This window comes from Cucurbitaria berberidis (genome assembly GCF_010015615.1).
Source record: "Cucurbitaria berberidis CBS 394.84 unplaced genomic scaffold K460scaffold_7, whole genome shotgun sequence".
Lineage (NCBI taxonomy): Eukaryota > Fungi > Ascomycota > Dothideomycetes > Pleosporales > Cucurbitariaceae > Cucurbitaria > Cucurbitaria berberidis.
Window position 1 is genome coordinate 423,256 of NW_024468941.1, and position 24,652 is coordinate 447,907.

The following is a 24,652-nucleotide window of genomic DNA, read 5'->3' on the forward strand; positions in this document are numbered from 1 at the left end:
GCCTGAGACTCCAGCTAGAGAGTTAAGACGCCTAACCAACCATTGCTTCGTTGCAACCCGGATCCGGCTTTTTTTGCTCGAAGTTGCTGCAGGGTGTTTCTTAGCGGAGTCCGTTTAGCACACCGCTAACCTTTTCGGAGCCGAGCTACTAGGATACGATCACGTTAGTATCAACCTCTTTTAGCATTCAGCTGTCTGACTATAACAGTGCAGGCCCTGAAAGCATAATCTAACTCAGATCCACACCGAGTTTCACTGCAACACTACCATTTCAAGCCCGACATACTCCCCGCACCTCTCTATATCTTCGACCAGCAACCCAGATCTAGATTGCATCGACTCCAATTCGAATATTCAATCCTCCGAAATCTTCCTGCATATTTGAACACTCCTATACTTTCCCAAATCACAATGTCTTCTCTCAAGATCGCTATCATTGGAGCCGGGCCTGCTGGTCTTGCTTTGGCCCGCCTTTTACAAATCAACAACATCACATGTACGATTTACGACCTCGAAACGGATCGCAACGCCCGTACTCAAGGTGGTTGTCTTGATATGCACGAGGGTGCGGCGCAGCAATGCATTCGAGAATGCGGTCTATACGAGCAATTCCTAGCCGTTGCGCGAACTGAAGGCGAGGTCCTAAAGATCTACGAGCCTAATGGCACACTTATCATGGATGAAGGCTCCGACCTGGGCGAGCGCCGTCCTGACTCGTTCAAGGGCCGCCCAGAGGTCGACCGCAAGCAACTCCGTAGCATGCTCATTGACTCGCTCTACCCTGGATCCCTCCAGTGGGGCCATAAGCTCAAGGCTGTCAAGACCGATCCTACTGGCCGCACCGCCAAGTACGACTTGCAATTCGAGAACAAGCTTGAGACTGGATTTGACCTCGTTGTTGGCGCTGACGGCGCGTGGTCCAAGGTTCGACACCTCATCTCTGATGTTAGGCCCCAATTCGCTGGTATTACTGGAGTGGACGCAAAGCTCAGCAACATCGACACTGTCGACCCTGCTCTTTCCAAACGTGTTGGAAATGGTATGTGCTTGACTCTCGGCTGCAACACCACTGTGCTTTCCCAGCGCAACGGCGACGGATCTGTCAAGTCATATGGCTTCTTTCGCGGCACTGAGGACTGGCACAAGACCTGCGGCATTGACTGGTCGAATGTCGCCGAGGCCAAGAAGGAGTTTGTGTGCAAGTATTATGATGGATTCAACGACGACGCAAAGAATCTGATGCTGTTGGCTGATGATGATGATTTCGTTCCGAGACCCATGTGGATGCTCCCAGTTGGACATAGATGGGCACACCGCCAGGGGTATGTCTCAGTCCACTCCTCTTGATTGAGAATCCTGCTGACATCACTCTTAGATTGACTTTGATCGGAGACGCAGCTCACTTGATGACTCCTTTCGCCGGCGTTGGCGTCAACGTTGCCATGGAAGATGCTCTTAGCCTTGCGACTCAGATCAAGCAATGGAAACAGAATATCTGTGACAAATCTGATCTTAGCGCCTTGTCATCCTCGCTCATTGAGCCTGTCCGCGCATACGAGGAGGAGATGTTCGCGCGCGCTGAGGCTTACGCCAAGGAGACGATGATGTACTATGATCTGTTCTTCCACGAGCGCGGTGGTATTGCCATGTGCGAGCAGTTTGCAAAGGCAAAAGCGGAGGAGAAGGCGAAGGCTGCTGTGTCTGTAGAGGTTACAGAGCTATCGCCAGCTGCTGTCGAGGCATGAGTCGACATGCACTTGAAATTCCACTGTACATCTTTAGACATTTGGGCGACTTCTGGGGTTTTAGACAGCATTTCGTAGCGACTTACCTTGCATATCCTTGAATAAAAATATTTCGCATTCATTATCAAGCCTCAATTGTGCGTTACGGGTAAGCGTGCATGCAGATTGCGAAAGTTCCCGTTCATCCCTGCACTTTCGGTTCAGGTGATTCTCATTCGTGCGGGAGGTTCTCCACCGTCACACAAGCCCATCATCGGGGATCTACAACGGGCATTTTGACGATCCTATTCCACCGACCACATCCGCAGCCGCACCCAATCCTCCATAGGGCCGCCCAGGTGGCCTCACGGAGGTTCCATCGAGCTCGACGTCTCTTTCGGGAATGTCTGCAGAGAAGAAGAAAAACCATTGTGGGCCTGCTGATCAATCAAGCTTTCCTAATAACGGGATAAACACAACCCTTCATAAGCTGCGCAAGCGATGCAATGGACTCGAAAGAGCGGTAAAGTCGGAGCATTTTCATCCCGCAGTTGCACAAGGTCGCACCAAATCAGATCTCTCGTGAGAAGTCATCTACGTCTCGGCGTTTGTTGAGGAGCGTAGGAGATCGGATCCGATGAGCACATCCTAAGGGAAATTTGTTATTGTCGAGAAGCCATCACTTCCGGGGTTATATCAAAGAACTGCTTATTCTGGCTACACTGAGGGCCATGAATCATCCTGCAAACAGTCTCGCTTGAGGAAGAACCTATCCCAGACTTGGTAAGTGTAGGTATATCGTTGGGAGGTGCACATCATCTGCACAACGGATGTACATCAGCAACCTTGCTTGGCCTCTAGCTAGGCTGCATGCTATGAAGATGTAACCTCAGAGCGCGACAACGAGTTGACATGAATCTCCGAGACTGGCATTTGAATTCATGTCAATCTCTATTTTTGCTCATGCCATACTCCGCCTACTATGGGCTTTTTCACATCCTCACACTAAAAGCGTCTTGAGGTGACATGAGGTGTAGGGAAGACTGCCTCTCGCATGGAACATCCCAGAAGTATGGCAAAGCTACTCGTCAGTCACATTCAGGCCTTGGATTCTGTGTACGGCGCTCCTAGACGCTTTGTGACGACTGTTAAACTGTGAGCAGCCTCATACTGTTTCGTTGTAACATAGTTCTATAGTTGCTATCAAGATTGGAATTGAAGTACAATCACAACTCTTCCCGGAAACGCTGCTTCTAAAGATTTCCAGGAGCGTCAGGTGAGCTTTCAACTTCCACTTCTTAGTTGATGTCACTTAATTTTGCGCAGTGAGGTTTTGAGGAGCAAATGTATTAGACCTCCCATCCCTAACCGTTACTAAGGAACCACCACAGTTTAGTATTTACATTTTAAAAAAGAAAAAGAAACAGTCTATAAGAGTGAAACAAGAATTGAAGGCCACTAGCGCAGATAATGCAAAACACTAGACAGAAAGGAGAAATGCCACTCTTACACCAACTAGAGGGACATGAGAGCTTCTTAGAAGGTGATAGGGCCGATCATGGTGGCATCCTGCGGCATCTTACCCTGAGCCTTGAGGATGGAGGTCAGATTCTTCATCCCGCTCTCGTGGAAACCACCGAGGTCTGTAGATGATTAGCTGAAGTTCAAATTATTTCATTGCAAGGCTTTTAAAACTCACCATAGGAGTCCATGAAGCAGACATGGATATCCCAAAGCATGTAAGTCATGCCGTTGATCTCGCGCACGTCGACAATGTCCCAGGAGCCAGCAAGGAGTCCCCAGTCTCCGCGACGCTGTTTCTCGTACCAGAAAGGCGCATCGCCCATCTGGAACTTCATCCAGTATCCGCCATTGGGGTAGAATTTGAGCTCAGTGAGCTCCTCCACAATAAGTTCGACGTTCTTGCCTCCGGGGAGCTCGGCGCGCAGGTGGCGCTTAGCACCAACAACAGTACCATTGCCCTCAGTGCTCTCAGGAGAAGTTCCGAACCAGGCAGTGTCGAGGAAGTTGGACGTTAGGCGAGTGATCTCGGAGGAGGCGACAGGCCAGAAAGCGTAACTGCTGGAGGTCTGGTAGAAGGAGTTGGGTGGGCAGCGGCAGGTCACTGTATCAGGACCGCAGAGGGGAAGGCTAGCTTGGGGCTTGTTGGAGTTGCGATCTGCAGTGCGCTTCTCAATTTTGTTGAAAGGGAAAGCGAGAGTGGAAGTGGCGAGAGCCGAGAGAGCAAGGGTAGTGAAAAGCATCTTGTAAGCTTAGATGATTGATTTGAAAAGAAGGCGGATGCTTTATCAGACTCAAAGTGAGAGTGTTGGAAGAGAAGCTGCTGTATGAAGCTGTGAAGAGGAAGTTGCTGTGCTGTTTGATGATGCTTCAATGATTTCCCTTCTTCCTTTAATACTTGCTGGATAGCAAGGATTCTAGTCCTTGTGAACGGCATTTGAGAAAAATCAATAGTGACTCCAAGATCTCCAAGTGCCCGAAGAAGGGTGCTCCGAGCCTGGAGCTGAAGATCGATGCTCCGGTAAGCCAACATCCTAATTAACAGTGAAGCTAGTTTGTACATCCCGGGATGCAGTCACTGACTGCGCTAAAACGCATCAAGCTTCTAGAAGGATACCAAAAGGGGACGAGGAAGCTCCACAGCCTTGTCCAGGCTCGCGTATCTTCATCAAGCCCGTACGAGCCCTAGCTAAAGAACCCAAATTTGGTAAGCTTACTCAAGTCCGTCATACTCGGAGTTACCGTAAATGCGCCAAGCTGTCACTGCATCTACCATATGACGATCCTTGTGCAGAGCCGCATACGTGAGACGGCCGCATCCTGGGTAGGTTTTGTCACGTGTACGATCGGATCCGATCGTATTGGAGAAGCGGAGGTACGTCCGGTCAATCGGATTAGGTACAAACTTCAATCCGTACCTAAGAGGCGGAGTTCCATGAGGCTGAAACACGGCGGCGGCGATGGAGAGCTAGAATGGAGGATGTGAGCAAGTGATGACTGCTTTGAATAGAACAAAAGAACCCGTACGAAGAAAAGTAGTACTGTTCGATTATGCGACACATTTCGCTCGTATCGTTGATATACCTTCATCAAGCCAAGTTTGAGCGAGTCGATCTGTCTGCTATTGTGCTCCGTGTACCTTTCGTTATCTTCCCTCGCCTCTACTCTGGGCGTTCCCTCATTTGCCATGTCAAACAACATCACCGTAGACACTGGTGATGGCCAGGAGTTCATCATCGAAGTCAAAGTTCGACCTCGCACCACTACCACCCACAATCCTAACCAAACAATCCATGAAGACGTTCCAATCCAGCTCGAAGTCTCTGCCAACCCGCGAAATACGAGGCGCAGCACTGTCTACAACGATCCTCCCGAATCCGATCTAGGTGGCTTCTTACAGCCTCCATCCTGGGCCGAAGCTACCAGAAGGCCCTCGTTGCCATACAACGGCAGGAGACGCACGACATACATGGATCCTCCCGAATCCGATCTAGACGGATATCTTTCACAGCCCGAGACCGAGATGAGACGAGCACCGTTTGCGCGCAATCTTCGCAGGACAGAAAGCACGGCAACCAGAATGAGCAAACGGCTCAGTCGAGCAAGCGAAGCGTTCGTGGCTACAGCCGAGTTCAATGGATGGGGCGATCCGGTACAGCCTTTTCGTCGAATGGAGGATGTCGAGCTAGACGAGCGTCCTGTGACCACCCGCATCTCCAAAAACCCAGACGGCACACTGAGGCTCAACGGAGTGGATGATGGTTCCAAGCCAACGCAACCACAATACGGCATGAAGTTCTACCTTATCCTCCTCGCCCTCAGTATGACCAATATCCTCGTTGCTTTTGAGGGCACCGTCGTATCTACCGCACTACCAACGATCGTCCGTGAGTTAGGAGGTGGCTCATCATACGTTTGGGTTTCATCGGGATATTTCCTCGCATCGACCGTACTTCAACCGCTCTACGGCCAGCTCGCAGACATCTTCGGTCGGCGCAACCTGATCCTCTTCGCCACAGTTGCATTTGTGGTCGGAAGCGGCATCTCAGGTGGAGCACCCGACATGTCCATAATGATCCTCGGAAGAGTGATCCAGGGTGTTGGTGGTGGCGGCATCAATATGTTGGTCAACCTGATCGTTTGCGACTTGGTTCCTCTCCGTGACCGCGGCAAGTGGATGGCAGTCATCTTTGCCGCCATCTCTGTCGGTACTGGTCTCGGTCCGTTCCTTGGAGGTGTCATCGTCCAGACAACATCATGGCGCTGGGTCTTCCTGCTCAATCTCCCCGTCGGAGTACTCGCGCTTGTTCTACTTGTCGTCTTCCTGCGTATTAAGACACCCAAATCCACAGGCACCTGGCGCGAGAAGCTAGCCAAATTGGACCTAGGAGGCAACTTCATCTTCATCGTCTCGGTTTCCATGATCTTGGTTGCACTGGCATATGCCGGCACACTGTGGCCCTGGGATAGCTACAACTCTATCGCAACGCTTCTCTTCGGTGTATTCGGTATAGTCGTCTTCGTGTTCTACGAAGAGAGCAACTACTGCCCACATCCAACCATTCCTCTACGACTCTTCCGGAACCGGACGTCCGCCGCGGCTTTTGCGATTACGTTCATTCACTCCATGCTGACCTTGTTGGTCATCTACTTCCTTCCAGTCTATTTTCAGGGTGTCCTTTTATCTACTCCTACCCGCTCGGGTGTCCAGATGCTCCCAACCGTTATTGTTTTGGTTCCTTTCTCCGCCATTTCTGGTGCTCTTCTCTCCAAGTTTGGTCGCTACAAGCCCTTCCACATTGCCGGATTCTTGGTCATCACAGCCGGTCTAGGCTCTTTCATCACTTTAGATAGAAACAGCTCAATGGCTGCATGGGTTATGGTCCAGTTTACCGTAGCCGTCGGATCAGGCTTCAGTCTCAGTACCCTATTGCCCGCCGTGCAAGCCAGACTGAGCGATAAGGATACGGCGGCTGCCACGGCCACGTGGGCTTTCATCCGTCAATTTGGTGTTGTGTGGGGCGTTTCCGTTCCTGCAGCTATCTTCAACAGCCGAGTTGAGATGCTTCTTCCTCGTATTAGTAGTATGGCCGTGCGTGCAGCGCTGGACAACGGTGCGGCTTACGATCACGGTACGAAGGAGTACATAAGCCAGTTTCAGAATCCATTAAGAGGCGAAATCATTTCGGTGTACGAAGACAGCCTGCAGCTAGTTTGGATTTTCGCGACCGCTATGGCCGGTCTTGGGTTCTTGCTCGTGTTCCTAGAGGAGGAAGTCAGCTTACGAACGGAGAACAGCAATGACTTCGGTATGGACAAGAAGGACTAAATTGCTCTCGGTATAATCTCGGTGTAACTCTCTTTCGTGTATATCAGTTTCAACTTAGACTTCCTTCGCTTTTGATTTAACATAAAACTACTGTTCAACTACAACGCTACACAGTACATCTATTTCGCGAATACGCACAGGCTTGACGAAAGTGTAGTTGAATCAAAAGCACAGTTGCTACCCAGGATAAGAGGTTGGCTACAAGATCACGTACCTCTATAGCTTGCATGACTGGTATACGAATGACATCCTCTATATGATCGTTTCGATAGATAGCCACATGAAGGCTATTTGTTCTACAACAAAAGTAGATCTTCATTGGTCCAACAAGTTTCAATTGTCAATCATCGCACAAAGGAGTACTCGGAATGTTTTCTGCGATCACAGTAGAGCCTCAAACGACTGGCGGGGTGGGACAGTCGCCGGATCCGAGATAATCGGCACAATCACGTGAGTGGAAATCCGGATCCGAAGAAAAGTGGTGCATGGACCAAGATCCCGTCTGAGGTCACCGCAGCTCTATGAATATGACATTGTGGTAGAGCTAAGGTCTTCGTGTAGTGGAGTGAGCGCGCAGAGTCCGTAAATTTCGAAGGCGAACACCGCTCGTACCTTTAAGCATCAGCACGACCTGGTAGTATGCTCATACTACGCTACCGGATCCGAGTTGAGACGTCGAATGATGTTTCGTCGTAAAATCGGTTGAAGATAGGAAGCTGTGCTCGTAGGTAACGTGTATATATGCGCAAGAACTGGTCGGAGGAGAGATCCATAATGACAACAGCTCCGCATTTCTTTCCTACATTCGCACTTTCTCTTGTCTTGTCGCCTACAATCCACTGCTCGTTGCTGGTCTTTCTCATCTCAGCATATTGAATCATGTCTGCCCATATCATCATTGATGTGCAGGGCGCCGCGTTGATAGCTATCGCCCTCTTCGCGATCCGAAATCACATCGCAGTCCTCGTCAACAAAATCCTGTCCACAGTCCTCAACGCATACCTCTCGCGCCGCCACGCTATCAGGAACATTGACGATGGCAGCAAATTCCCCTCAAACGATTATGTGTGGCCAAATGGCCAGGGTGATGCGGCAAAGTTCTTGCATGGACAGAAGAACAGCGAGGCGTGGGAGGCGAGCTTTGGAGCCATCTATCGTCTCTGGTCCGGTATGACCCCAGAAGTGTGAGTCTTGTAGGCAAAGAAATTTTTGTTGTTCTAGTGCTGAAGTAGAGGGTAGTGTTATCACCAAGCCGGAGCATGTCCGGGTCGTCTTCAAGGACTCGGACAAACACTTCAAGGCCGTCAACAACAACTCTGGCTACATGCTTGGTCAATTGCTCGGGCAGTGCGTTGGCCTTGTCAGTCGTGACCAGTGGAAGCGCGTCCGTGCGGTCGTGGAGAAGCCATTCCACCGCAGCATGGCGACGAGGTATGTTCCAACGGTGAGGACGCGCACAGAGCGTTACTTCCAAGAGCTCTTCGAGACAAAAGACTTATCACGTGGCATTCTCGACCCTGCAGACGACCTCAAGCTCCTCCCTTTCCTCATCGTTGCCGAAGTCATCTACGGACAGTTGCACCCAGAAGTGGAACATGAGCTTCGCGACATGGCACCGCAGCGCGAGGCTCTGATGAAGTACGTTATTCAAGGGGGTCTCGCTCGCTTTGAGTGGGCTAAGCATCTCCCGACTCAGGCAAACCGCGACTTAGCTGCGTTCCGTACGCGCTGGCTAGCAGTCAATGAGCTCGCATACACTCGCGCCGTCGAAGCAGGCATTAGCGCTCCCATCATCGACTACTTCGCCGCTCGTGATATTGGCGAGCTCACCACCAATGAGATGCTACAGACCATGGACGAGATGCTGTTCGCCAACCTTGACGTCACTATCGGCGCTTTGAGTTGGAACGTTGTCTTCCTCGCCGCATACCCCGACATTCAGAGACGTGTGCGAGAGGAGATCAAAACGAAGCGCGATGAGCTGGATAGCATGGGTCTTGAATTCGACTCTTACATAACGGACAACAACTCCCTGCTAGCTGCCTGCGTCAATGAAGCTGCGCGTCTCAAACCTCTCGCAGCATTCTCTGTGCCACAGAGCATCCCAACCGCCCGTGTCGTTGGGGGATACGAGTTTCCAGCCGGCACGAACTTTGTCATCGACTCTTACGCGCTCAATATCCGCAATCCGTACTGGGGCGAGGACCGTGAAAAGTACCTGCCCGATCGATTCCTTTCTGGGGACCGCACTGATGCTCGCTATCATTACTGGCGATTCGGATTCGGTCCGCGTAAGTGCATGGGTCAGTTCGTTGCAGATATCTTGATGCGCAATGTTTTGGTGTATCTTGCCGACAACTACGATCTTGGAATGATCAAGTCTGAATCATTGGAGAGCTGGGGCCGGAATGCGGACGTTTGGATCGACCACCCCCAGATGCAGCTTCGTTGCACGAAGAGGTGAGCTTTCAACTAACGTAAGACGGAGAAGCGGACATCGTAAGACCGAAGGTTTCACACGCTTCCTGTGAAGCCTCACTCGGCGATGGAAGCTGGATCGATAATCCTCCTTTCTTTTCTAGCGAGAAGCGGCTTCAGTTTAGATTTGTTTTCGCCATCTGCATTGGCATAGCATGGTAGTAAAAGGCTGGGTTACAGTATTTGCTTTGTTTAGCCTCATAACTTCTCTGGGTGACCGGGTATCTCCAGTGTCCTCTGTAGCTCCTTGACCAACAAGCGCAAAACCCAATGAGGGACGGTCGGCTTTGAGCATTGATAGAATTGGGTATACTATTGCCACATATGTTCCCAGTTCCAGTCCTGAGTCATTCCAAAATTCAAAGCATCGTTGGGATTGTACATGTCGGCCTGGAAATTTGTGAACTCGGCAGCTAGATCTGGCAGATCCCCAAACCATTGTTCAGCATTCTCTGGGAGGTCAATGGGGAATTGGAGATCCGATATAGAGGTCGGCGTGAGCGTAGGATTGGATAGTGGCGGGGTAATGGTATTTGGCATTAATGTGGTCGATGTCTTCTGGCGTTTAGTAGGCGGTGCCGATTGCGATTGGTCTTGGATTACCATAGGCTGTAATAATCGCTCGCGACATGCAGCCAAAGTTCTCTTAGCACTGTTTTGCAAAGCGTGTGATCTCGAAGACGACCCCGATAGCTGCACTGACTGGAGCGCCAGCCCTAGAAAAACAATATCTTTCAGGTCGCTACTTTTCCGCCCTATTCTATCGATTAGGCAGTGGATCGTATTTTCGACGGTTCTGGCAAGAGAGGTATCGTTGTGCCCAACTTGTCTATCTAGAGCCTGGTCTGCAGCTGTAGCCTGGCGGAGTAATTTGATGTGCTGACATATTGTGAGAGCTGCCCACAGCATGTCGGATTTGCAACAGCGATAAAAGAAGTCTTGTTGTGGTAAGGGGTTGCCAGTGACCGCGCGGAGTGCCTGAGGGGTGTAAAGGTCTTGATAGGAGATAATGACTAGTGACGACTCAAGACAGTGCCTCTGGGTCTCTGTATATATTGTCTGGTCCTGCTGTTCTCCCAGGAGTAGTGGCTTGTACAGACAAAGGAGAGGTCTTCGTAGATAGAGATCCAGCAGGACGCGATGGAGCAGCGATCCACCATCTGTGGGCGCTGTACTGTTGTTATGGAGGCACAATACCAAGGGCTTGCGAGACAAGCACTCTTCGACTTTTCGCCCTAGCTCGATAGCCTCTTCCACGTTTGGAGCAGAGCGTTGTACGAGTGCCAGAGCCTGAAGCCGTTGTGGAAGAGAGGTAGCAAGGCATACTTGGTAAAGATTGTCGGTTTGAGTACTCAGTGGCCGTGATGTAGGCAGCTTTGTAGAGAGTTCATCAAAGTCTGAATCATTGAGGTTTGCCGGCACAAGGTTACATGAATCGAGTTTGGGACCCACAAGAGGCATTCCAGCAGTCATTGAAGCCTGCAGGTCCATTTCAAGGATCGTTGCCCATAGCCTCCGTCGCATCTCAACCTGGTAGGCGTTGATGCCGGGAACACCTGTCGGGTCTGTATGCAGACCCATCACCATGGCGGAGCGCACAAGAGCGCCAGTGGAGCTCCAGAGTTTCTCGGGGTACAGATGACGAAGACTCTTAGAAAGGAGTAGAAGTACATCGACTTGGAGGGTGGATAGCTCGGTTCTTTGTTTCCGACCCAGCTCATCAAGCCAAGCCTGGATGAGGTCGATAGAAGCTCCTTTCAGATAAGTCCTGTGGGTTAGTTCTTCGTTTTCGGGAACTGCATCGTCCATGTGGTATGCCATGGTCATTACAGCGGTCAGCTGTGGTATGATGCTGGACGAACTGCAAATTTCAGGATTATTGTCCAACCAAATCTGATCATATTGGCGCATAAAGGTCGTAATGTGAAGCACTCTCATAGTGCGCTCGAAGTATCGAAAGTAGATGGAAACAAGTCTGTCACAATAGGCTTTAGGGGGAAGAAATTCGCGAAGCTTGAGTAGAGCCAGCGAAAAGTCGGAATCATTGACGCTGTCTGGTGAAGCGATCTTGGTATGAGACTTGTCTTGCAAAAATTTCACCTGTTTTGCAGAAGCCTGGAGCTGAGCATCATTGGACATGTCATTGATAAAATCCTTGACATCAAGGAACTAACTATTGTCAGCCGGACACTTGACGATTCTGCTGATGTACGGTACTTACTTGGTTCAGGAGTGTGACTCTATCATTTTGTCCATGATACACTGAACGATTCCCTTTGACGACCACAGTTCCAAGGAGCGGAAGCGGCGTGGCAGGCATTTGCCTTTCGCTACGGGCTGAGACCTGATGAGTACGAGCGACGCCTAGTAACTCCTCCATCTTTGCCATCCTGAGCTGAAGATCCTCAAGCGAATTCGTTGAGAGATGCCCGTTGGAAGTCGGGGTCGAGTTATCCTGTTTGGCGGGCGATATGCCATTTCGATTGTATGTGCAAGTATTCGCTGTGGACGCCTTGACACAGTTCTCGCAGGGGGCGGTACGGTCGCACTTTAGCTTCTTGTCGCGACACCTCAAACAGGAGACGACAGGCCGTGGCCGCTTCCGAGAGGTTGCATCGTCCATTGTGAAGAGCTGATCCAATATTGCATGTGGTGCACAAGAGAATGGAATGCTGAGAGTTAAGTAGGAGCTGACGGCGGGAGTGGGGCAGGTCAATGGTTACCGGGTAATCACATCGGGATTAGCACGGCCGCTAAGCCACTGGTAACAACTATCACGTGGTGAGAGCCACGGTAGGACAGACTTGAAGCCGGGTCTATTTGAATATACATATATGTGCTAATTACTTAGCTAATGCGAGGCACAGAAGCCGGCTTGAATCTCACTTGTGAGATTCTTCACGAACTAAACAAATGCGCAGGTGCAAGCAGCTGAAAAGCCAGGATCATTCCGTAAGAAATAAGAGATGCAGACATAATAAGCCTTCGGTCACCGAGCGCCGAACACAGAACCAGGTTACGCCTCATCCACACCCGTAGCATCTGAGCACCAAGCCTGATACGAACTCGTTCTGTACACAATTAGAGTTCAGAGTTGGCGCCGGGGCTGATCTTCGACTGCAGCCATTCGACGGGGCAGGTGCGTGGGCTCTTGGTCTCAGCCTTGACATAAGCCAGGACTTCCTTCTCCACATCTGCGTTGTACAGCCAGGCCAGCTCGCCGTGATCACCACTCTCCCAAACGGGTGCGCCAGCCGCAGCCAGCTTCTCACGCTCAGCCTGTGGCAGGCGGGCATTGTTGAGCTGCATCGTGAGCTTGATGACTTTGTCGACACGTTGTTGACGCATTTCCTTCCACTCGGTAATCGCCTTGTCCAACGGCAATTTTGGTGTGATGCGAGGCAGCAGCGCGGCCAAAGTGAAGGCGTCCTCGAAGCCCTGAGACGCGCCCTGGCCGGCAGTCGGGGGGATTGCGTGCGCCGCGTCGCCGAGGATGATGACGCGCTTGCTGGGCGAGGACCATCGTTCGAGCTTGGGCACAACGTAGTACGGCCAGATGGCGAGGGTATCAAGAGGAACGTTGTTGAGGGCAGACTGCACAATGGTGGGCCAGTCTTCATAGCCCTGGCGGAACAGCTCAAGAAGTCCCTCACGATCCGCGAGCAGCGCGTCCCAGCCGGCGCGATCCTGCTCTGGCCATGCGCGTTGAGTGCCCGCGAGAACTTCTGATCCGTCAACGTTCTGCGGAGCCATCACGAAAGCACCATTCTTGCCGTGGATAGCAACAGGCATAGGGTAGTCTTTGGCGCAGATGTTGGAGGGATATTCGAGTGTGTTCCTCTGGAGCGCGCATGTGATGGCGACCATTCCTGAGTATTTGGGAACAACACCAGGAGCAATGTGCTTGCGGACTGTGGAGTGAATGCCATCGGCGCCAACGAGGATGTCGGCCGACGCACGAGTACCGTCAGTGAAGGCAAAGTTGACGCCACTCTCATCCTCAGAAATGATGTGGCTGAACTTGACACCGTATACGACGGGAATCTGAAGGTTCTTGACCTCATCGCGGAGCTCCGTGAGGAGGACCTGGCGGTAGACACGGAGAGCCTTGTATCCGTAGAGCCTCTCCTGGCCGAGGTAGTACTGATCAGTGGTGATCTGCTCGTGGTTCTTGAAGTCGATTGTCTCGAAATTGTAGCCCTGTGGGCGGAGTCTCTCGTAGATGCCTAATGTGTCGAGGATGCGTAGAGCATTAGGTGAGAGCATCAAAGCGCCCGATGTCGCCTTGCTGGGCTCGCGAAGCTCGTATATCCTGCAAGGGACGCCTTGGCGATGCAGAGAGATGGCGAGAGTAAGGCCCGAAAGGCCCGCGCCGATAATAGCTACCCTATTGGGAGGAGTGGAGATCATGTTGTATGTGACTGAATAAGATGGTATCAGATCTCGGGTTCGGGTAGAGGTGGTCACAGGCTAGAAAAGGTGTGATTGAATGAAGTAGAATGTAGAATATTGAGCGTGTTGAGATAGGGGAATTGAGTGCGGTTGTCAAGTGAGTTGAGGAAGAGGTTGAGTGGAATGGATACTTGAATGACAAACACACCAAGCTTTATAGCTTGGCTACGGGTGCGCAGATATCGGCGCAGATACTCGGATCCGTACTGCTTTGTCACCAGTGCCTGATAGATGCATGCTTTAGGCTGTGAAACCGTGTTAATCCACCTGCGCCTCTCCTTTGTCAGGCCGCGTTTGCTGGTGTGGTGTGGTTTCCGGATCCGAAAAGTGTCTCGGATCCGAACACCGACCAATGCATCACTGTTTCCACTTGACCTTCGCCTTCCGAACAAACGACATAAGAGACAGACCTCTCGACGTCCCAGGACTTTCATAACCCAACCTTCTCAACTGTTCATGCAGAGGAACCCGCAAAAGCGTCACTTTTTCTCCTTCTATTTCTTCGAAGCCGCCTACCCACGCCCTGAATTGGAGTACCCACAAGCCAACCTTCAGAAAACAACCAGTCTACTCTCCAATACGAATTCTACATCTACATCTACATCTCCGAAGACAACGGCTTCCAGACAGTCCACCCAGCAGTCAACGTAGACTTTCTATACCTGCAAACATGTCAATCTCGAAGCGCATCCTCATTATCGGTGGCAGCGGTCGCACCGGCAAGTTGGTCATCAACGAACTCCTTGCACGGGGTCATGAAGTCACGGCACTCGTCCGCAAACCCGAGTCACTAGAAGCCAAAGCCGGCCTCAAGACCATCACCGGCACGCCCATGAACAAGGAAAATGTGCGCAACGCCTTCGCACACAGCAACCCCGAAGTCGTCGTCGTTACACTCAGTGCACCACGTGCCGGCGATAGTCCCTTCGCAGCAGTCGTTTCTCCACCCCGCCTGATGGCCGACTCAACCGCCAACGTCGTCGCCGTCATGAAAGAGTTTAACACGCCCAAGATAGTCATCATGCAAGCCTTCGGAGTCGGCGAGTCGTGGCCAAACATGCACTGGGTGATGCGCATGCTTATGAAGAAGAGCAATATGATCTACCAGTACGACGACCACAACCTTGTCGCAAAAGAGGTTAAAGCCAGCGGAGAGAACTACGTCTTTGTGCGTCCATCGAGGCTGGAAGAGGGCGATGCGAAGGCGATCCAGGAGTGGGCCAATGACGGTAAGGGTGTCCCGATGATGGGAGCCATCACCCGTGGCAGCGTTGCGAAGTTCATAGTTGAGGCGACCGAGAGCAGGACCTGGGACGGAACGGCGCCTGTTATCACAAACTAGGTGCTTGGGTCGCGATGAGTCCTAGTCCACGTACATGTAGCATTCTTTCTGGATCAGCGAGGGTTTCAGGTCGACGGCGTTTAGGAGTTCAGGAAGACTTGAATATTAGCATATATGTTATCTTGTACAGATGTCGTTCTGAGTGCCAGCTTGTGCAGTCAGTCGTCTTGCCGTGCATTGCATCGAAGTGCTCATAACCGGAATTGCTAAAAGTAATGGTTGTTATAGAGAGTAGAAAAGCTGGAGAGGTGGTGAAGGGGGAAGAGCGCACGGGGAAGATGCGGGTGACGTCTTGTTAGCAACCATTCGCCTAGAGCTTAACCCCACAACGCCGCTTGAGGGCCCTGGCAACCAGGCGAGTTTTAAACCTCCGAGCTACCACGTTGCTTCATACAACCAAATCTGTGTGTCGAACTTGTCTACAAGATCAATTGCATCCTCCTTTATCATATATTACTTGGTGAATATTCCCATTCCTCGAGCCAAGTGTAAGTCACCGACCCCACCTCATGTTTTGGAGCTCGTAGGGACACGGTAGCTAATAGCTTCCTTGCGATTATAGCTCTCGTCTGTCCCCAACCATGACCTCCCTCTTCGAAGCAAAAGTCAAGAGCGTCCTCTCTGGCGACACCATCATCCTCCACAATATCAACAACCCAAAGCAAGAGCGTACACTGAGCCTAGCTTTCGTCACTGCGCCCAGACTGAGGCGAGAAGGCGATGAGCCATTCGCCTTCGAGTCACGCGACTACCTCCGACGTCTCGTCGTAGGCAAGGTCGTGCGCTTCCAGGTCCTGTACAAGATCCCCACGGGCGCAAATCGCGAATACGGTCTCATTGTCCTTCCGAACAAGATCGCCCTGCCAGAACAAGCAGTGGCAGAGGGCTGGCTGAAGCTGCGAGATGATGCTGGCCGGAAAGAAGACTCTGAGGAAGCCGCACAACTGCTAGAGAGACTGCAGATGGTTGAGGCACGCGCGAGGGCAGACTCGAAGGGTCTCTGGGCCGAGTCGGGAGGCCGCATTAGCTCGTCAACTGAGCTAAGCGACCCGCAGAAGTTCGTCGAGGACAACAAGGGCAAGGACTTGGAGGCAATTGTCGAGAAAGTGCTTTCTGGCGACCGCCTCATCGTCCGATTCATTCTCTCGCCGACCGAGCATGTCCAAACCATGGTCCTCCTCGCCGGCATCCGCGCCCCAGCCACCAAGCGAACGAACCCTTCAGACGGCAAAGAACACCCAGCTGAGCCATTCGGCGAGGAGGCTCAACAATTCGTGGAGACAAGGTTGTTGCAGAGAGGAGCGAGCGTCGTCGTGCTTGGAACGACTCCCAATGGCCAGATCGTGGCCGACGTTAAGCACCCCACTCAAGGCAGCATTACGCCCTTCCTACTCAAAGCCGGATTGGCAAAGTGCACCGACCATCACACAACACTTCTCGGCCAGCAGATGGGTGTGCTCAGACAGGCAGAGAAGGTGGCAAGGGACAGCCGGCAAGGTCTCTATGCGGGCCATGTCGCTCCAAAGGCCAATGCAGCAGGCGAATTGGAAGCTATTGTTACCAGGATCCAAAGTGCTGACACACTCTTCCTACGGAACAAGGCTGGTGTGGAACGGCGCGTCAACCTAAGCAGTGTTCGCCAACCGAAGCCTACCGACCCGAAGCAGTCACCGTGGGTAGCGGAAGCGAAAGAGTTTTTGCGCAAGAAGCTGATTGGAAAGCACGTCAAAGTCCACGTTGATGGTAAGCGGCCCGGGACAGAGGGATATGATGAGCGCGAGATGGTCACCGTCACTATCCAGGGCAAGAACATCGGACTGCTTCTTGTGGAGAGTGGCATGGCTTCCGTGATCCGACACCGACAAGACGACACCGACAGAAGCCCCATTTACGATGATCTTCTGCTTGCTGAACAAAGCGCGCAAGAAGGGAAGAAGGGTCTGTGGTCAGAAAAGGCGCCGGCCGTAAAGCAGTATGTCGATTACTCGGAATCTCTTGAAAAGGCTAAGCGACAACTCTCTCTACTATCACGGCAACGCAAGGTACCAGCAATTGTCGACTTTGTCAAATCCGCATCACGTTTCACTGTACTGGTACCCCGCGAGAACGCTAAACTTACTTTCGTCCTCTCCGGTATTCGTGCGCCGCGGTCAGCCAGGAACGAAAGTGATAAGGGTGAGCCGTTTGGTAAGGAGGCCCACGAGTTTGCCAACAAGCGATGCCAGCAACGCGACGTCGAGATTGATGTCGAGGATTGCGACAAGGTGGGCGGCTTCATTGGCACCCTCTACATCAACCGCGAGAACTTCGCGAAGACCCTAGTCGAGGAGGGTCTTGCTTCAGTACATGCGTACTCAGCAGAAAAGTCTGGCAATGCAAACGAGTTATTCGCCGCTGAGCAGAAGGCAAAGGACGCGCGAAAAGGACTGTGGCATGACTATGACCCTTCCCAGGACGAGGACGCTGAGCCGAACGCTGCTGCTGCTGCTGAAACTACCAACGGCGACGCAGCGACCTCGAGGCGAAAGGACTACCGCGACGTCATGGTAACGCATGTGGAGGATGATGGCAGGCTGAGGCTCCAAGAGATTGGCGCCGGCACAACAGCACTAACATCACTCATGGACGCGTTCAGCAAGTTCCATCTGAACCCAACCAATAGTGCAGGCCTCCCTAATCCTCCCAAGGCCGGCGAGTTCGTCGCAGCCAGGTTTACGGCGGACGACCAGTGGTACCGCGCCCGAATCCGACGCAACGATCGTGAGGCAAAGAAGGCCGAGGTCGTGTATGTCGACTATGGAAACTCGGAGACGATCCCGTGGTCGCGTCTCCGACCTCTCTCTCAGACTCAATTCTTGCCATCGAAGCTCAAGCCTCAAGCTGTGGAAGCACAGCTAGCTTTCATCCAGCTGCCGGGCAACCCAGAGTATCTCGCGGACGCGGTGCACTTCATCTCACAAGAGACGGCGGATCGTCAGCTTGTTGCTAATGTGGATCAGGTGGAGAAGGATGGCCTGCTCTGGGTTACGCTATTTGATCCCAAGCAGAGCAAGACTGGACAAGAGAGCGTGAACGCGGACGTTATCAGTGAGGGTCTTGCTATGGTGCCCAAGAAGTTGAGGGTCTGGGAACGGAGTGCAAGCGATGTGCTAGCTGCGCTGAAGAAGAAGCAAGATGTAGCTAAGGAGGAGAGGCGGGGCCAGTGGGAATATGGCGACCTGACCGAGGACGACTAAGCGTGTCGATGAGATGAGTTCTTTGATGCCTTTGAACTAGGAGCGAGGGATTGAAGGGTGCAAATGCCACAAAGTTTGGCGTGCATACAGGATACTTGAACAGTCAGGAATCAAATGTTTCTCCGTGAATTTCCTTTCGACGATAAGGTGAAGAGGTCAGCTAAGCAGACAGCACTCACGTCTGCCCTACGTTGAGATGAAGGAAGCCTAGAGGCGCAGTCGCCCGGGAGAGCCGTGAGGGCGGAGGTCGTCGCATGCGATTGGCTGGAGTCGGGGGTTAAGCCTCGGGCACCGCCACTGAAGGTACACGCGGAAGGAGCGATTGGTTCGTGTGGGGTCGTAGCTAGGCATCCATGAATGCACCCGCGCATGCTATAATCTGCCCCAACACCCATGACGACGACGCTCAAGGCAGTCACATCGCTGCTATTCTCCATGCCTTTGCATACACGCACCTAACGACGCCATCGCGTACCTTTTACACCTCTGCGACTACCCCGAGGTCGATTCGCGAAGATGGAGACCATCAGCAGACTCACCCAGCTCTACTCCGACACCAAGAAGATCGGGGACGCCGTCGTCGAGCAAGACACCAAAGACACGCCCGAGTCGCATGCGCTCCACCGGAAGTTCAGAATCCAGAAGGATCGGCTGATAACATGGGGCGTCGACTGGAGCGACAACTCCAAGGGCACGCAGGGAGACATTGACAAGAGCGTGGAGCAGGCTGGCCTCACTGAAACGGTTACGAGCGTGCTTGGTACCATCAAAGAGATTCTAGACGAGGCAGAGAGAATGCATCCAGGAGCACCTGTCACAGGAGGAAAGATTTTGTCGGGAGAGAAGAGCAGGCCTGACCCTCCCTCGTGGGCGGCCGCCGACCGGTCACGTTACGAGGACCTCATCAAGGACCTCACGACGTCAATAGACATCCTTTACGATCTGTCGAGGACACGGAGAACACAACGAGGAAGCGACCGCGGTGTCAGTCCAGGCAAAGCCGCCTCCGAACAGCCACGGCCAGCAACATCCACGTCCGTATTCCTCTCCGCCGACTACAGCGCTTCCGACCTCACGCTCGTCAACCCAGCAACATTTCCACTCAATGCTCATGCGCCCCGCTCAAACCTCCCCCCCAAGCTGGACCCGTCCGATCTGGTTCTGCCAGAAGAAGAACCACCGCCCTACGAGAGCGTTGGCAAGTCTTCGAGTCAAGTCATTGGTCGACTACGCTCCCGACACAGCTCGACAAACCCTTGGAAGACTGAGGGAAGCAGGACGATAGAGACATGTGTGCTGGTCGAGTATGCGACGTACGACCCCACATACCGCTTTACTGAAGTCTCTCCACCTACAGACCGCTTGGAACGCCTCTTGTCGATACTGACAAAGCTGTCAAACAATCACTCCTTCCACGGGACACTCCACTGTCTAGGATACTTTGAAGATCCAAAGCAACCGCGCTTTGGGCTAGTCTTCGAACTGCCAACCTCTGTCTACGCAGGACCCGCCGACTCACACAAGCCTGCAGAGGAGTTGAGACCCGTGACACTACTCAGTGTTCTTCAAACAGGCTCAAAGTCGCTGCACAACTCTAACAGCGCTACCCCACCGCTGGAGGACCGTTTTCGTCTCGCCTTCACACTTGGCCTAACTTTCAGCAAAATTCATGGTGATAACTTTGTCCACAAAGACGTCAACAGCAGTAACATCCTGGTCTTTAAGAATAACAAGAGACAGTCAGCCAACAGCAGAGCTCTGCAATATTCTCTTCGCTCCCCGGTTATATGCTCGTTTGATCTCTTTTCTGAATACGACATTGAACCGACCAACGCAATGCCAACACTCAACATCTATCGCCATCCAGAAGACCCCAAGTTCACCGGGCTCAAGAACGCAACCTATAGCCCGCAGTTCGATATGTACAGCTTAGGTCTGATATTGCTCGAGGTCGGCCTGTGGCAGCCCCTAGCGGACCTATGGAAGCCAAAATATACCTTGAAAGACTTCAAACAACGGATAGAAGACGTATACATCCGTCGCCTAGCATCTAAGTGCGGTACGGCTTACATGCAAGTCGTTCGTGACTGCTTCTGGGCAGCCGACTCCAAGGGCGAAAATGTACAGGATCTCTCCCAGCTGTACAATCGTATCATCATCCGGTTGCAAAGGTGCTGTATGCTCGATGAATCCGAGCCTGGCTTTGATTCGAGTGAGCTTAGGCCAGGTGCTACGCCTATCCAACAGTCATCCCCGCTCAAGCGCAAAAGTATCAGCCAGCCTCAGATCGCAGCAGACATTCCAGCAACTCCTTCATACCGGAGCGCAAAGCGATGGGCGTTTGAGAAGGGGTCACAAGCCCTGGAGCGAACCAAGTCATTGTCAAAATCATCACCAAAGCAATCTCCTGACCTCTCTTTGTCGCGGGACCCGTCGCAACGTTCACAGCACTCTATTCGAAAAAGTATTTCGGAAAGCATACGCTTAATGAGCCCGAAACAGGAGGCCCCGGAGCCAATGGAGTGGGAGCAGCAGGAGCGTGATCCGCTTGAAGAGTCCGGTATGTGTAACTTATTCTAGGTAAATTGGAGTGATGATCTAACGGCAACATGTAGGCACTCTTGTTGCGACTCCGCCAGATTCACAAGATCGAAGTGATACCTCGTCTTTGTATAGAGAGCGTGTTGTGACAGCAGCATCAACGATACAGCGCGCGTGGAGACATTCAAAAATCCCGTCACGTGCTTCTTCACAGCGAAGTATGACGTTACGCGACTACAAAGAAAAGATCACCGTGATCCAAAAAGCTTGGCGAGAGAGCAAACAGAAACGATCGAACACGATCGAAGCTCTTCTGACCGACGGTATTCGCCACTGGCCCCAAGCCACGCTTGGCTATCCTACACCGGAACCCGAAATGCGAAGCATCGAACAGAGCGAAGGCTGCATCACGTCCTCTATACAAATACAGACAGATATGGACCCCACTTCACGCCCAAAGCTTCGACTATTCCCAGTCAAATTTGCGCCAGCGATTGTAGATGAATGGCATACAACGATGCTGCCTCGCCTTGAGCGTCTCATTGAGCGCGCACTCAAAGAGTCTGATGAAACGATAAGCATCGATCTCGTGGCGATCGGCGAAACGCCAGAGAAGTCTCACCCGACGATATTCGTGACCTGCAGCAGCGTTACCAAGGTCAAGACCATTCTTGCCCGCCGCTTCCGTTATGACGCGAATGCCTACGATCTCAAGGTCCGTCGGGGAAAGATCCGACGGTCTAAGATGAGCCGCTCCTCGCGGCGAGTACGGTATGTAGATCCCCATACTGCAAGCATGTCTGCGTGCCTTTAGAAGTATTTTTTAGCTTTGTACTTCCGAGCTAGGATTTGAAGAGCTACGCAAAGTACTCCGGTTTTGAGTCGTCAAACTCCTCCATAAATACGTTTGCTAACTGTGACGCCACCTTAAGACCTCCGCATCGTTCGATGATGAATACCGACAACTACAACGGCGACATGGCTGTCATGAATCCATTTCACCAGCCACGACCCCTTTGTGGTGCATCCATCGGTGCGTTTAACAACGATGAACATCTACCTCCAGTCTCATATGGTGGAGTAATCCTTGTTGATGACGAACCACTTGGCATGAGCGTGCACCACCTACTAGATGCCCCCTCGGATGACGAGAGCGATGCAGGTGATGACATCGACAGCCCATACCCAAACAGTGTTGTTCTTTCTAGTGCGGCTAGCAATAACAACCCGTGGTTGATGGGCATGGGCGAGCAGCCTGGGCTTCATCTCGACTCCGATGAGCCTGCGGCGATGTGGGACCTAGAGCTCTCTGACGACGAAGATATGAAGAGCGATGAAGACGCTCAATCTTTCGACTTGTCAGATTCTGAGTTCGACTCGGATGATGAGTCTGATCATGAAGCTATGACTGACTCGACCCTGTCGCGGGCTACCACAGGGGATATTAATGGCATCGGGCTAGGGGAGGGTGAAGACATCAAGATCACACAACCAGCTATCGATGATGTGGACGACGACTTCTTCCCTAATGACGAGGACCGGAATGACGATCATCTATCTTCCCATGAGTTGGGCCATATTCACGCGTCTTCTGGTATCCGACGTTGGAAGCGTGACGGCATCTTACACGAAATCGACTGGGCTTTACTTAAGCTTAATGAGGATCGTTTGCAACCGTATAACATCTGCCAAGGAGGCCGCAGATTTTGCTTTGGCCCACCAAAACCAGATCAAAAAGAGATTTCTGCAAAGCTAGAACAGCCAGTAAATCGGCGTCACTACAGTCCAGAGGAAGACGAGTACCCAAATGGCATCGCCAGCGCGGAGGGTCTCGGTGGTCTCAATGTGCACTGTTTTGGTCGAACAACCGGTCTGCAAGGGGGGATGATCTCCTCGACCATGAGCGCTGTCCGCATCTACCGCCGCAAGACATTCTCTCGCTCGTGGTCCGTTGCAGGCGGCTTTGGCGTCGGTGGTGATAGTGGAGCATGGATCGTGCAGAATGGAACCCATAAGGTCATTGGACATGTTCTCGCATGGTGTCAAAGAAACCACATCGCGTATCTTTGCCCTATGGAGGTCTTACTCGAGGACATCAAGCGAACTCTCGGCGCGAAACGCATCTATCTTCCCGGCTCTACCGAGCAAACACTCTACACCTGCAAGCAGAAGAACAAGCACTCCACCAAGGCACAGGGCGGAGCTACCGCCGAGATCGACGATCTAGAAGTGGGCGTACAAGGCCTCGGATTAGGCATAGTTGACTCCGCGGTCGACATGCGCTCACATTTAAGCTCCGCCCCGCCTAGTGGAGCACCAAGCGGCTCGTGGATGCGAGGCGGCAGACAGAGCCATTCCATGTTGAACACAAGTGGCGAATCGGATAAAGAGAATTTGCCCGTTTTGCGAAGTAGAATCATGAAGGTCAAAGAGGGACGGGACATGCAGCTGGAGATGGCTATCGTGCCTTAGTTGGGCATGACTGTTTTGATATATGTGTAATGAGTCGTGATGTGGGCGTTGTGTGTTGTTGGTGAATACCCCTCTGCGTTGAACACGTTGTTGATAGCAATAAACGTGTAGTGTGACGTATGTAGCGAAATGAGAATATTATTTGATTCCAGCCGCTTAGCTGCCTCTGATCTGTGATATTGTATCTATTAACATTGAGCACTCCGGTCTGCTGTGAGGTCTATACACAACATGCACTTTACAGTACGATCATGTACTCGCTTCCTTTATCGTGTTTGACACGGTAAAGCAATATAGGTTCATAGTTTGAAAATCTATATCGGCTACTAGCAGAAGATATGTGCGATCTCAACGCATCTTATGTGTTTCGAGACGTGGAATTTGCTTTAGATGTTTGGGGAAGGGTATACCGTGACGATTCGCCTACTCTACCAGAGAAAACAAATCATCACAACTCAACGTATCAAGTGTCCGTTCGTTATCGTGCACTAACACTACTATACGCTTCGCCGTTTACTGGGGTAATGTAGATTTCACGAGTCATAAGGCCGACTAACGGGCTTGTTGGAGTCTCGTGATCTCTCAGCCACCGTCTGGGCAACGCATGTCAAGGCCCATGTTGCAGATAAGAGACTCTAGAGGCCTCCAGTTGCCTCTCAAAAAACCGCCATTGAGGCAAGCTTTACCGTTGGGCTGCGGAGTGACGCGCGGGTATCAGCTGGTCGTTACACGGAGAAAGCCCTATTGAGGCAACCCCAGGGATTCAAGACTTGGCGGAGGAGAGATTGGAATGTTATTGGCAGATTGAAGGTAAGCCCGCTTGGAAATAGCGTTTAGATGACGTGAAGGCTCTGGCCTTCGACGCAACCGTGGTTATTGATCGGGAATTCGGCACGTCCTAGTACTTTTCCGCCGCTGGCTAAGGCAAGCCGAGAACGTTAGCGCAGCTTGGCCAAAGGGTAGGCGAGCGGGATTCTTGGCTGCTGTGGCCTTTCGCCCCTCCTGCTCGCGGCCATCCCCAGCCCCGCTGTCGTCATTAGGGTCTCAGGACGACCGT

General features: G+C 52.1%; 9 protein-coding genes across 9 annotated transcripts; 6 read left to right on the plus strand and 3 right to left on the minus strand.

Moving 5' to 3' along the window:
• Positions 1 to 411: 411 nt before the first annotated feature.
• K460DRAFT_297099 (FAD/NAD(P)-binding domain-containing protein) lies at positions 412 to 1,745 on the plus strand (the record flags this gene model as incomplete). Its single annotated transcript, XM_040929677.1, has 2 exons — positions 412 to 1,322; positions 1,376 to 1,745. The coding sequence occupies 2 exons, from the start codon at positions 412 to 414 to the stop codon at positions 1,743 to 1,745; spliced, it is 1,281 nt and encodes a 426-aa protein (XP_040782792.1).
• Positions 1,746 to 3,260: 1,515 nt separating this feature from the next.
• K460DRAFT_381083 (uncharacterized protein) lies at positions 3,261 to 3,988 on the minus strand (the record flags this gene model as incomplete). Its single annotated transcript, XM_040935320.1, has 2 exons — positions 3,261 to 3,367; positions 3,424 to 3,988. 2 exons carry the CDS (start codon positions 3,986 to 3,988, stop codon positions 3,261 to 3,263), a joined length of 672 nt encoding a protein of 223 aa, XP_040782793.1.
• Positions 3,989 to 5,325: 1,337 nt separating this feature from the next.
• K460DRAFT_381084 (MFS general substrate transporter) lies at positions 5,326 to 7,074 on the plus strand (the record flags this gene model as incomplete). The annotated part of the gene is made up of 6 exons (XM_040935321.1): positions 5,326 to 5,734; positions 5,765 to 6,480; positions 6,520 to 6,632; positions 6,663 to 6,754; positions 6,785 to 7,004; positions 7,044 to 7,074. 6 exons carry the CDS (start codon positions 5,326 to 5,328, stop codon positions 7,072 to 7,074), a joined length of 1,581 nt encoding a protein of 526 aa, XP_040782794.1.
• An 879-nt stretch (positions 7,075 to 7,953) lies between these two features.
• K460DRAFT_295992 (cytochrome P450 monooxygenase) lies at positions 7,954 to 9,538 on the plus strand (the record flags this gene model as incomplete). The annotated part of the gene is made up of 2 exons (XM_040929598.1): positions 7,954 to 8,258; positions 8,314 to 9,538. The coding sequence occupies 2 exons, from the start codon at positions 7,954 to 7,956 to the stop codon at positions 9,536 to 9,538; spliced, it is 1,530 nt and encodes a 509-aa protein (XP_040782795.1).
• Positions 9,539 to 9,864: 326 nt separating this feature from the next.
• Positions 9,865 to 12,175, minus strand: K460DRAFT_296434 (uncharacterized protein; the record flags this gene model as incomplete). The annotated part of the gene is made up of 2 exons (XM_040929637.1): positions 9,865 to 11,721; positions 11,774 to 12,175. The coding sequence occupies 2 exons, from the start codon at positions 12,173 to 12,175 to the stop codon at positions 9,865 to 9,867; spliced, it is 2,259 nt and encodes a 752-aa protein (XP_040782796.1).
• A 313-nt stretch (positions 12,176 to 12,488) lies between these two features.
• On the minus strand, positions 12,489 to 14,198 carry K460DRAFT_371442 (kynurenine 3-monooxygenase). The gene has a single exon (XM_040934352.1). It carries the CDS (start codon positions 13,960 to 13,962, stop codon positions 12,634 to 12,636), a length of 1,329 nt encoding a protein of 442 aa, XP_040782797.1. The 5' UTR covers positions 13,963 to 14,198; the 3' UTR covers positions 12,489 to 12,633.
• A 476-nt stretch (positions 14,199 to 14,674) lies between these two features.
• Positions 14,675 to 15,346, plus strand: K460DRAFT_297134 (NAD(P)-binding protein; the record flags this gene model as incomplete). Its single annotated transcript, XM_040929684.1, has 1 exon — positions 14,675 to 15,346. One exon carries the CDS (start codon positions 14,675 to 14,677, stop codon positions 15,344 to 15,346), a length of 672 nt encoding a protein of 223 aa, XP_040782798.1.
• Positions 15,347 to 15,714: 368 nt separating this feature from the next.
• On the plus strand, positions 15,715 to 18,708 carry K460DRAFT_371443 (uncharacterized protein). The gene is made up of 2 exons (XM_040934353.1): positions 15,715 to 15,834; positions 15,909 to 18,708. Exon 2 carries the CDS (start codon positions 15,928 to 15,930, stop codon positions 18,580 to 18,582), a length of 2,655 nt encoding a protein of 884 aa, XP_040782799.1. The 5' UTR covers positions 15,715 to 15,834; positions 15,909 to 15,927; the 3' UTR covers positions 18,583 to 18,708.
• Positions 18,709 to 19,098: 390 nt separating this feature from the next.
• On the plus strand, positions 19,099 to 23,595 carry K460DRAFT_296238 (uncharacterized protein; the record flags this gene model as incomplete). The annotated part of the gene is made up of 3 exons (XM_040929624.1): positions 19,099 to 21,142; positions 21,198 to 21,894; positions 22,056 to 23,595. The coding sequence occupies 3 exons, from the start codon at positions 19,099 to 19,101 to the stop codon at positions 23,593 to 23,595; spliced, it is 4,281 nt and encodes a 1,426-aa protein (XP_040782800.1).
• Positions 23,596 to 24,652: the final 1,057 nt, after the last annotated feature.

Excerpts from the sequence above, each read along its gene's own strand:
- K460DRAFT_371443 (XM_040934353.1), top strand. The coding sequence starts at position 15,928 with ATGACCTCCCTCTTCGAAGCAAAAGTCAAGAGCGTCCTCTCTGGCGAC.
- K460DRAFT_371442 (XM_040934352.1), bottom strand. The coding sequence starts at position 13,962 with ATGATCTCCACTCCTCCCAATAGGGTAGCTATTATCGGCGCGGGCCTT.